The sequence below is a fragment of the Chlorocebus sabaeus genome, chromosome 21, assembly GCF_047675955.1.
Source record: "Chlorocebus sabaeus isolate Y175 chromosome 21, mChlSab1.0.hap1, whole genome shotgun sequence".
Taxonomy (NCBI): domain Eukaryota; kingdom Metazoa; phylum Chordata; class Mammalia; order Primates; family Cercopithecidae; genus Chlorocebus; species Chlorocebus sabaeus.
The window spans coordinates 29,601,631-29,614,347 of record NC_132924.1 but is presented as its reverse complement, the minus strand read 5'-3'; the positions used below and the strand labels follow the sequence as shown (position 1 = coordinate 29,614,347).

The 12,717-nt window shown below is 40.2% G+C and overlaps 1 protein-coding gene across 4 annotated transcripts in view; it reads right to left on the bottom strand.

Moving 5' to 3' along the window:
• PDE1C (phosphodiesterase 1C) overlaps window positions 1-12,717 on the bottom strand; it is a 634,171-nt gene that overhangs the window by 508,902 nt on the left and 112,552 nt on the right. For all 4 annotated transcript variants that reach the window (XM_073008991.1, XM_007981671.3, XM_007981674.3 and 1 more), the window contains exon 3: window positions 615-786. In XM_073008991.1, coding sequence (XP_072865092.1) covers window positions 615-786 — 172 coding nt within the window. The remainder of the gene's footprint in view (window positions 1-614; window positions 787-12,717) is intronic.

Here is a 12,717-nt window from a genome sequence, read left to right as displayed (position 1 = left end):
TCAGATTGGTTTTTATTTAATATGGGTGAGAAGGTAAGGGACAGAGTTATAATGAAAATGGAGTACAATACCAAAAGAAAATAAGAGACCTTGCAGGAAGATGCAAGGCTAAAGGATGAACTAGAACAGAGTAAACAGCCACCTGGTAAACATGAGAAAATTCTCGCTTCATTTCCGTCAGCAGCAGCTCTTACATCTTTTACAACTGGAGACCTTCCCCCAGCAAGAGACTCTAAAGACACAGGACTGAATTAATTCCCAACACATGCTTTTCTTCTACGCCCTTATCTGGATGCGTCATCCTCCTTTGAAGCAAAAGACCCATTAATCCAATTCAAATTGCCAACATCAGTAAATCCTTTGCCTCAGCATTTAAATGCCAATACCAATTAAATACCAACAGCAACTTAACTACTGATAAGATCTTCACTACATTCAGGAAATCCAGCCAGAAGTCCAGCTAGCATTGATTCCAACCCTCCTTCATCAATTCTAATTTACTCAGTGCAAAGAAATGAAGTAATTTGCTGTCCACACTGACTATGCATCTAACTGGATTGAAACAACTCCACAAGCAAATAAGAAGGAACACATTGAGTTGCAATCCACCAAACCTGAAGGATGTCTTCACCAAGACTTCCGGGCTATCCAGCTGTGGCAATTCATCAGCTAGGATTTCTTCTGGGGGTCGAGGGTCATGGACAATTGTTGGCCGTGGCTTCTCCTTGACATTCCCTGTGAGCCCGTCGATGAGGGAGTTCCACAGACAGTTCTGTGACTTAGACCCTGAGGCATAGGGAAAAGAGAGATGCAGGTGAATCATCCACCAGTTGACTCCATGTCCTGCCTTCCCCAACTCAGGATCTTCCAAAGCAGAGCAGGGAAATTTATGTATTTCTCATCATCTCCACCAACATTAGAGAGCTGTAACCAGGAATTTTTACATTTATATGTAGAAAATAGGCTACCACTCTGAGTATTTTGACTCAAAGCTAAGTTATTGGATATATCTTGTCTCATTGCAGTGGTGATCAGCCCTAACTCTTGACAGAGCCACAGGTATCTATTTAGATGTTTAGTCAGCAATTGGAAGTATATAAAGCACTACCATTTTAGGGAACAGTGAGGATGTTCAAACACAAGTCTCCCCTATAAACTCGGCTTGCCTAAAGCCCAAGACTCCATTCTATGGAGACATGCACCCCAAAGAGGGCACCACCTTTAAGAACTAGAACTCACAATCAACAGGTTGATTCTTCTACAATATCAAGACCCAGGAAAATTACATGTATGTTTATGCATGTAAAACTTCAAACCTGTGAGATAAATGTTAAAGGTGGGCATCAAGTGAAAGCGGTGTCTACAAAAGGAGAGCCTGATCCGCCAGATGATCAAGGTCGAACTCAACAGTGAGAAGTTGTGCTGACAGTGTGTGCCCTTGATATGATGTCATGAAAATGTCACTTTGCTCTGTGTAGTAGGCATGTTTCTAGCTTCCATAAACTTGATGCTGTAACATCTGCCCTACATGCATGTGCCCAACACAGCTAGTTCTGGACAACCAATAGTATGCCTGAGTCACCTGACCTTGGCCTCCTGTCTCCCTTGTTGCCCCACTCTCCTCGAACCCCCAACTCCTCAGGGAAAGTCCTCCTTCCAGGGGTGTGCTTTTAAAACACAAACCGGCCAATCCAGAGTCCACACCCCAACTACCTCCCTTGTAGGATTTTCACACCCCTGGCCACTCTCCACTGGGCCTAATCACCCCAGGGCCTGGTACCAGGCAACTAGGTATTAGGCAGCCCCTAGGCTCCAGCCCCCCGAAATCATTCAGACCAGTCAGTCCCAACCCTGCTTACCCTGCCTTGCCTGTTCCTTCTTGCAGAAACCACCACAAAGGTTCCTGCCCACAATGTCCCACCCCCACCTCCTAATTGACACCAGTGCTTCCCGAGACGGCCCCATAACATGACATGGAAGCCCTCTCTTGGGAACTGTGGGTAACAAATTCTCTTTACAATGGCATTTGTCTCCTTATCTGTTGACCTTACCATACCTAAACAGAAATAAAACTTATTAAACAATCAGTCTAAAACACCAAGTCTAGTCATGGAGAAAACATTAGATAAACCACTTGAAGAACTTGTGACAGAACACCTGACCAGCGCTCTTCAAAACAGCCAAAGGCACCAAATACTGTTGAGCCTCCATATCCATGGGTTCCATGGATTCAAACAACTAAAGAAGGAAAATATTCAGAAAAAAAATGCATCTGTAGAGAACATTCACAGACTTTTTTGTCATTATTCCCTAAACAATACAATAACTACTTATTATACTTAATTATAATTATTAAAATTAAATTATTAAAATTATTATTTTAATAAAATTTTGTTATTTTAATAAAATTTTGTTATTTTAATAAAATTAAATTATTAAAATTTATTGCTATTGAAATTATTATTTACTTAATATATTATTCCTTAAATAATATAATAACTATTTAGTTAATATTTACATTGTATTAGGTATTACAAGTTATCAAAAGTGAATTAAAGTATATGGGAGGATGTGTATAAGTTATATGACAATACTACATCATTTTATATCAGGCACTTGAACCTCTGAGCATTTTGGTACCTGAGGGAACCAACCCCCTTGGAAATAGAGGGACTAGCGTATAAGGAAAGTCTGAAAAACTATCACAGCCAAGAGGAGTCTAAAGACATGATGACTAAATGTAATGTGGCACCCTAGATGGGATCCTGGAACAGAAAAAGGACATTCAATTAAAAACTAAAGAAATCTGAATACCGTGTGGATGTTCGCTGCTCAGAATGTACAGATATTTGTTCATTAACTGTTACAAATGTACCAAGCTAATGTAAGAGGTTAATAATGCAGGAAACTGGGTGCAGGCTGTATAAGATCTCTCTATTATCTTTGCAATTTTTCTGTATATTTAAAACTGTTCTAAAATAAAAATTCATAAAAATAAAAGTAAATAAAAATCATAAATAAATCATAATTAATTAAATATTATTTTAAAAGTCTATGAGCAAAATATTTTTAAGTAGAGCCTGATGATATTACCATTACCATTAACCCATTGTCATTGGTTTGTGCTGGTTATGTCTACCCAGATAAAAGAAAAAGTTTGTCTTTACACAAAGACACTGTCAGGTCAAGTGAACAGGCCACCCATAGAATGGGAGAATATTTTTGCAATCTACATATCTGACAAAGGTCTAATATCCAGAATTTACAAGGAACTTAAACAAATTTACAACCCAAAAAAAAAAAAAAAAAACCATTAAAAAATGACTAAAGTATATGAACAGACACTTCTCCAAAGAAGACATTTACATGGCCACCAAACATATAAAAAAAGCTCTACACCACTGATCATTAGAGAAATGCAAATCAAAACCACAATGAGATACCATCTCATGCCAGTCAGAACAGCAATTATTAAAAAGTCAAGAAGCAGCCAGGCACAGAGGCTCATGCCTGTAATCCCACCACCTTGGGAGGCCAAAGCAGGTGGATCACCTGAGGTTGGGAGTTCAAGACTAGCCTGACCAACATGGAGAAACCCTGTCCCTACTAAAAATAACAAAAATAGCCAGGCATGGTGGTGCATGTCTGTAATCCCAGCTATTTGGGAGGCTGAGGCAGGAGAATCGCTTGAACCCGGGAGGCAGAGTTTGCAGTGAGCCGAGATCATGCCATTGCACTCCAGTCTGGGCAACAAGAGCAAAACTCCATCTTAAAAAATAAATAAATAAATAAAATAAAGTCAAGAAGAAATAGATTCTGGCGAGGCTGTGGAGAAATAGGAACACTTTTCCACTGTTGGTTGGAGTGTAAATTAGTTCATCCATTGTGGAAGACAGTGTGGTGATTCCTTAAGGATCTAGAACCAGAAATAAACCATTTGACCCAGCAATCCCATTACGGGTATATACCCAAAGGAACATAAATCATTCTACCATATAGACACATGTACACATATGTTTATTGCAGCACTATTTACAATAGCAAAGACATGGAGCCAACCCAAATGTCCATCAATGATAGACTGGATAAAGAAAATGTAGCACATACACACCATGGAATACTATGCAGCCATAAAAATGAGAATGAGATCATGTCCTTTGCAGGGACATGGATGAAGCTGGAAGCCATCATCCTCAGCAAACTAACACAGGAACAGAAAACCAAACACCACATCTTCTCATTCATGAGTGGGAGTTGAACAATGAGAACACATGGACACAGGGAGGGGAACAACGCACACCAGAGCCTGTTGAGGGGTGGGGTTTAGGGGAGGGAACTTAGAGGACAAGTCAATAGGTGCAGCAATCCACCACAGCACACGTATACCTATGTAACAAACCTGCACATTCTGCACACGTATAGTGGAACTTAAAGTAAAATAAAAATAGAATAATATAAAATAACAATAAATAAAAATTTTTAAAAAAAACCACCGTCAGATCACTAAGCCATGCACCACAGAGCTGTGTCTATGCAAAATACTGGATTTTTCTAATTCACAAAGGCTCCATATGGGGCATGAGGGATGGGCATGAAGGAGTGAGAAGCAGAGCGAGCTAACACACACCATGCATGGGATAGGCAGATAGAGAATGGATTTGTGTGCACATGGGGATTCCTTCCTGAGACCTTGGCCAGCCACCTGCAGCCCCCCACAGAAGAAATCACCCTGGCTTGTTGTGCCAGAAGGACAGCTCTGCCAGGAAGATTGAAAGAACCTCACGCACAACAGGGAGTGCCTCACATGGATCCCTGAGCCTACAAGCAAGGACACCCATGGGTCAGCAAACAGCTCTTTCAATGCCCATGCCATAACTGACCTCCCTTGGGGTGTCCATCCAAACTGCTTTTGTGTCTATCAAGAGAAAATTAAAGTGCATCAGTGGAAGGAAACAGATTCCTCAAACCCCTGAAAGACAAGACAGCTTTTTTTTGTTTTTTAAAGGCCCTACACATATATCTTAATAAGATCTGGTCCTATTAATGAAGTCTGGTTCTGTGTTAATGAAGATCAGTTCTATGTTAATGAAGGTCTGCTTCTGGGAGGAAGGACAAGAACAGCAGCCTGTTGAAGGCCTTACAATAAAGTTCCTGCACATCCCCCTTTATTCCTTCATTTTTTTCATTCAGTAAACACATATTGAATTCCCTCAATGTGCCAGGTTTCATTCTTGGCCCTAGAAATGGAAAGATGAATGAGACTGGTTCCCAAGGGAACCCACAAGTAATCACAATAAATTGGCAATGCACCATAACTGAAGGGCAAACAGAGGGCTATGGGACCCAGAGGAGAGCTCACTCACTCTGCCTCGGGGCCCTGGGGAAAAGCACATGGAGAACATGACATTGGATATGGTCTACAGCATGAGACACTCTTCAGCAGGTAGAAAAGAGGGGAAAACAATCAGTGCAGACAGCATATGCAAAGGCTTAGAAGCATAACAAAGCAGCTCCTGAGGCTGGCACGAAGCCACAGGGGCAGTGTCCAGAGATCGGGTCAGAGGCCTGTTGGGCCATTTGCAAAGTGCCTTGAATAAAATGCTACTCATTTAAGAATTTATCCTCCAAGCAATAAAAAGAAAGAAAAGACAGATTTTTGAGCAAGGTTGTGGTGACACAGCCATATCTGTGTTTCAGAGAGGAGACTACTGTGCTGTGGAGTAGCGACTTATGAGGAATGGTAGGCTTATAGGAAGAGCTTATGAATCCATAGGGTGCCATGCATTTAACTGTGGGTGAAATTACATCTTACCCATAAATATGTAACTAATTTTTAAATATACATATATGTGATTAATAAAACTACAAATTCATCTAAAACTATTAATGAATTCATAAGAGCTTTTTCACCATTTTCTCAGTCAATGAATCAGAAGGATCATAAGACCCAAGCCACCTCTACATTAAGGGCTCCCAAACAAAATTGTGATGATACCTCCAAAGTACCAGCCCCCACAAAGACACACACTGATGAGTTTAAAAGAAGACTGTGGTTGAAGAGATGACTAGAATTCACTCAACACTCACTCTCAACTCCCCTCTCGCTTGCCTTCATCTCTAAAAAAGTTAGAAAACAATATACAGGCATACATAGGAGATATCATAGGTTCACAGTTCCAAACCACTGCAAATATCACAATATAATGAGTCACACAAATTTTTTTGGTTTCCCCAATGCATATAAAAGGTATGCTTATACTGTAGTCTATTAAGTGTGTAATAGCATTTTGTCTAAAAACAATATACATATCTTAATTCTAAAATGCTTTATTGCTGAAATTTTAAAAAAAAAAAAGTGCTAACAATCATCTGAGCCTTCAAGGAGATGTAATCTTTTTGCTGGTGGAGAATCATGCCTCAGAGTGGATGGCTGCTGACTGATCAGGGTGGTGCCGCTAAAGGTTGGGGTGGCTGTAACAGTTTCTTAAAATAAAACTCTACCATCCCTGCACTCAAGAAGGTTTGAAGAGGCACAAAAACACAAGGCAGCTGCTAATTGATTTAGACTAGAGCCAGACTTTAGAAAACTAAATTTGTTTTCCTTAGCCCTCTCCTTAATCCCCTCCATAAACAATTTTCCAATCCATCAAAGTGTTTGAAATTGACCAAAAACTTTCATGACTGTCCTATCTATCTCACCCATCTGAATTGTCTTCACTTTTCACTATCTTGGAACTACTTTACAGTACTGTAAACTGGAGAAAACTGATAGCAACACAAATGAATCTTGTCCGTAGAAATGTAAAATGTGTCCCATGGAATGCAATTAATTATGGCCGTGTAGATATTGATGAGTCTTGCCAGTTTCACATCCATAAGTAAATTCATTTCAGCATACCTGATGGATTTACATATTTGTCTGCTCCTTGGATTTTCTTCCAAACTAGTTATAATATCTTACTAGTTTCTTCATCAATGTGTTGAATAAGATCTTTGACACGTGTTCACTTTGTACTTGCATGAATTTTCAAAAAATTATCCTTTAACAGTACCAAAGTCCTCATGCTGCTCCCCTTTAAGAAATCTCTTGTAGTTAGCCTAACTACATCTGAATTAACTATAGTACATTTATGTAATAGATTGCTATGCCACTGACTAATATTCCAAAATGAAAGATCTCTATAAGCTGATAAGGAGTGATTTCCAAGATCTATTATAAGTGAAAAAGAAACATGCATGAGTCTATTTATATTATGCTCCCTCTTGAATAAGAAACAAGGGGAAATACATTTGTTTATTTTTGCAAAAGACAAAGAAGACAGGACCAGAAACAATGAAAATTACCCACAAGGAATGAGTTCGGAATAAGTAAGACAGGTTAGAGATGAAAGACTTCACATTTCTATACAGTTTTTACTTTTGAATAATGTAAATGTTTTAATATTCAAATATATAGTTAACAAAAAATTTTTAAAATCCTAAAATTGAATAGAAACAGAAATAAACCTAACTGTATGTGATATTAGTAACATAATTATAATGGAAAATAATTAATTTAAATATGAATACAGTACCCCACTATATGTCATTAGAGAGATCAGTTCTAAATATGCACACACACATACTCACACACACATACTCACACACACACAGCAGAGAAATCTTGAACCTCCCTGGGTAGGTTTGCTGTTGTTAGTAATCATAAAGAAGCAGTTCTAAACCATATCATATATACTGTAGGACAGAGCAAATGAGCAGCCATAATGAGGGTGCTGGGAACCACAGCTCTTATTCCAGGAGACAGAAAATACAAACAGACAATAGGAGAAGGTAAAGACGCCTGTTGTGTTAGATTTGAACTAGAACTATCAGTGTGAACTCATGATTATATATTCAGCAGGCTTTGAAGGGATGTTTGCTGAATGAAATCATAAATGATAGACTATTTTTCAAAAAGTAAAAATAAAACTTTAAAGCAAAAGGTGAGTAATAATATTAACAATTTTAAGTAAAAAAATATATATCACAGGAAACACTCTAAGAAAGATGAACAAAGAACACTGCCATGTGCAGAAAAAAAGGGCCTTGCTCAGCCCATTCTGAACTGCATCCAACATAAGGTCTTGACCAAGTTTCTTTCTGAAAAGTAGATTCTGAGACAAGGGCTTGTGGCAAGCTTTTTATTTTGGAAGTGATTCCAGGAGGCAGGAGAGGAGAACAGGGAGAGTAAATCAGGGAGTAACAAGGGAAAACCAAGACACAGGTGCAATGTCAAGTCATCATCCTGTCAAGTCGTCATCCCTGTGGGTGTATTCACCATGTTTCTAGCATCTGTAAACTTTATGCTGTAACATCTGCCCTATGTGCATATGCCAGACATGTCTGGTTCCAGACAACCCAATAATAATATATCTGAGTCACCTTGCCCCTGCACCTCCTCAGGCAGTAGTCCTCCTCCCAGGGGTGCACCTTTCAAATACAAACCAACTGACCCAGAGTCCGCACCCCCAACCACTGCCCTTATAGAGCTTTTGTGTTCCTGGCCACTATCCATCTGCCTTAATTACCCCAAGACCACTGACGTTATCCAACTAACCAATCCTAAACCTGCTTACCCTGCCTCACTCACTGCTTCCTGAACCACATTGAGGCTCTTGCCCACAGCAGCCTGATCCCCCTCTGCCCAGTGACCAGCCCCAGTGCTTCCCTGTATGGCCCCCACGGTATGATGTGCACCTTCTCTTGGAATCTGTGAGTGTAACACCCTATCTTTTCAATGTCAGTCACCTTCTGATCTGTTGGCCTTACTGTACTTAATAATAAGCCCTATCAAGACAGGGTACCTGGGGCCGGCTTCTATGCGGATTACAGAGAAGGTGGGGAGCATGTTCAGAATTATCCCCCTGAGGAATTGAAGAGGAAACATTTGTCTGCAGGCTCTCATCCCCCATGGTCAAAGGTAACTCCATAGGGAATTAATTCTCTAGCCCTTCGGGGTCTACCCACACATGAGTATGGGGCAATTCCCTCATAAACTGGGTGGAAATTAAGAGAAATTAAGCTGGAGCTTAAAAATAGGACCCAGAGGATGTGAAGCCAGGCCAAAGAGGCGCCCAGGATACAGGGTATCCACACAACTTTTATGTGCTAGAAAATACAGCCAGCATCTAATCTGCTACTCATTCCTGCCTTAGAAGGATCACCATGGGCCTCTCCCACAGCTCATCTCAACTCAATCGGGTGAGTCTTCTGGAGTAAGTACTCTCCTCTGTGAACTCTGAGAGTGGAAAAGAATCCTTCCTCTGACTCTCCACAAACGTGGGCAGAAGAATCTCCAGGGGCACTGGAAAGGTCTGCTCTGACAAAATGAAAAATAAAAATTCCCCTGCTCTGATTTATTTTAAGCTGATGTTGAAAGCATGAAATGTTTCTGACTAAATAGAGCCAAAAATACACAAACAGATAGAGTCACACAGGTCTTTCTCAATAATATCAAAAACCCCATGAGGGAACACTTAGGTGAAATAAGCCTTCAGGACACCAAAAATAATGCGGCTCAGGTGCAGGAGGTGAGCATCTCCCTTCAACCCACTCCACCTCATCAGCTTCTCCTCACTCCCCTCCTCACCTCCTCTTTCCTCTCTCCTTTGACTTGTTCCTGACTCTCATTCAATACCTACTACATTCTCCTTTCCTCTTATCTCCCCTCTGTCCCTGCCATAAATCATCTCCCTTCTTTTCACAAAGACAACTTTTCATGGACCCATAAACCCTCCAGACTGGTTATAAATCCCCCAGACTGGCAGCATCTGTACCACTGACCTCATCAAGAGAACAGGGTCTCTGATTCAGATGTAGCAAACATTTGTTCAGTACTTGCTATGTGCTGGACTTCACCTGCGTTAGCCTACTGAATCATTAGCCCTTCAAAGTAAGTATTATGGAAACTATTGAACACTGGGACACTAAGTCTCCAAGAAATCAAATAACCCAGATTACAGGGTTAGAAAACAGATTACTTTGACCCAAAATTCTCATTCTCCTAATCCAAGGCTCTGTGTGATACATCACCCTGTGTTTATTACTTTATTACAGAGCAAATAAACAGACACATAGTGTAGATCATGCAGAACATCCTGCATTTCTGAATAGGAAACAGACAATTTTTTACACAGGAAATAGGATTTGCCTTATCGCAACTAGGAAGAGTCCTGACTTAGTCTCCTTTTTTTTTTTTTTATTTTTTTTTTTATTTTTTGGAGTCTCACTTTGTCACCCAGGCTGGAGTACAGTGGCGTGATCTCGGCTCACTGCAACCTCTGCCTCCCAGGTTCAAGCGATTCTCCTGCCTCAGCCTCCTGAGCAGCTGAGACTATAGGTGCCTGCCACCATGCCCAGCTAATTTTTGTATTTTTAGTAGACACAGCGTTTCACCATGTTGGCCAGGCTGGTCTCAAACTTCTGACCTCGTGATCCACCTGCCTTGGCCTCCCAAAGTGCTGGGATTACAGGCCTGACTTACTGTCTTGCATGCAGCAGTTTGCAGCTTCCTTTAACAAAAGAAGTTTGGGCTGCAGGGGAGGATAAATAATGCAAGGTGAATTTAATGGGCTGAGAAAAGATAAGAAAGCAAGAAAATGAGATAAGAAGAATCTAAATCAGAAATAACTACAGATTCATTTTGTGGTGTGGCTAAGAGTGGCAGCTTGATAAACTGCTGCTAAGAGGAGCCCAAGGTGATGTGGTAAATCCCATTTAAATCTGACAAGTGACTTATCAACTCAGTTCTGTATAAGAATACTCAAAGATTATGCTGGCAGAAAGCTGAGTCCTGAGAAGCACAGGGAAAGAAAGAGACTTAATTCTCTGTAAAGGGAAGGAAAAAACATTACTGAAAACCTTCAGTGGTTCTCAAAATATCTGTGACATGGGTTTGTAGCCTTCCTCTCCTTTTGATGAATAAAACCCCTAAAATTCTCAGTGGGTAGGAAGTTTGGGGCTGGGATACATAGGAATCAGGAATGAATGGAATAAAGCCCAGATGAAGAACTTTATGCTCACTAAAACAAAAAAAAGAATGATGGTACAAAAAATAAAGTACCAATAATGTTTTCAATATCTTAAATCAGTCACCTAGATACTGTTTTGTTATTTTCAATACGGTAATTATTGGTTTTAGAAACTTTTCAGGAATTCTGTCTCCTGCAGTTGCAAAAAGGTTTGAAAATTCAACTCCTTATCAATACATCAGGGGTGGGGAAAAGGACTCCCCCATCAAAATATAAGAATCAAATTTGATCTGTGATGATACATTCTAAATTCCCAAAGACATTAGAGTTTATTTCTGAGTTATCTTATTAGATTAATCTGTTTTACCAAATCCCCCATATAACATATTAAGAGGTGTGGCCTTTGGGAGGTCATTGGGTCATGAGGGATTCATGGAAGGAGTCTGGTTCCCTTTTGTCCTTTCTATCATGTGAGGACGCAGCGCTCCTCCCCTCAGAGGACACAGCAACAAGACACCATCTTAGAAGCAGAAATCGGGCCCTCACCAGATGCTGAATCTGCCAGCACCTTAATCTTGGATATTCATCCTCCAGAACTGTGAGAAATAAATTTCTGTTTTTTATAAATTACCCAGTCTCAGGTATTTTATTATAGCAACACAAATGGCATAAGACACTTGGCAGATATAAGTGCAGAATTTCCCAAAAACATATACCTCTGGCATTTGTGTTTAAGTTAAATGCTATGTGGAATTGTAATATAACTGGCTCTCTGGAATCATAAAAGTCTCATACACTTGCTGCTTTCTGGAAGTTACAGTGCAGAGAGGATTTAGAAATTATGAAGAATGGACTGTGTCCCATCCTTTGTTATCTGCAAGACACAAAGTATAGGAAAAAGTTCAACAGACTCAGAAAACAATAGCCAGAAGTAATGAGGGGGAACCCCTAAAATTTTCACAGAAACTTTAAGGACTGAAACTATACGTAAAATGAAGGTTTGAAACAATCTTATATAGGTCTTAAAGGGAAAGTCTAAATGACATCTGGATCATGTATTAAAAACTTCTTGACCAGGCGCAGTGGCTCACGTCTGTAATCCCAGCACTTTGGGAGGCCGAAGCGGGCAGATCACCTGAGGTCGGGAGTTCGAGACCAGCCTGACCAACATGGGGAAATCCTGTCTCTACTAAAAATACAAAATTAGCTGGGCATACTGGAGCATGCCTGTAATCCCAGCTACTCAGGAGGCTGAGGCAGGATAATCGCTTGAACCCGGGAGGCGGAGGTTGTCGTGAGTCAAGATCGCGCCATTGCACTCCAGCCTGGGCAATAAGAGCAAAACTCCATCTCAAAAAAAAAAAAAATTCTTAATGTAGGAGAATTGCTTGAACCTAGGGGGCAGAAGGTTGCTGTGAGCCAAGATAGTGCCATTGCACTCCAGCCTGGCCAAGAAGAGCGAAACTCTGTCTCAAAAAAAAAAAAAAGAAAAAGAAAAAGAAAATTCTTAATAGTAAAGCCAACTTGCATTACTCAGATAAGTTCTATTTGGTCATGTTATATTGTTACTAGAACATACTTACAGATTTGCACTGCCAGTAATTCTGGAATTCCTCGCCTTTGGTTTCCATTCTAGCCTGTAGTTTCTTCTTTTACGTTGTTTTTATCCTGGGAATAGTCTATTCCCCAATATTTGAATAAAATTGCC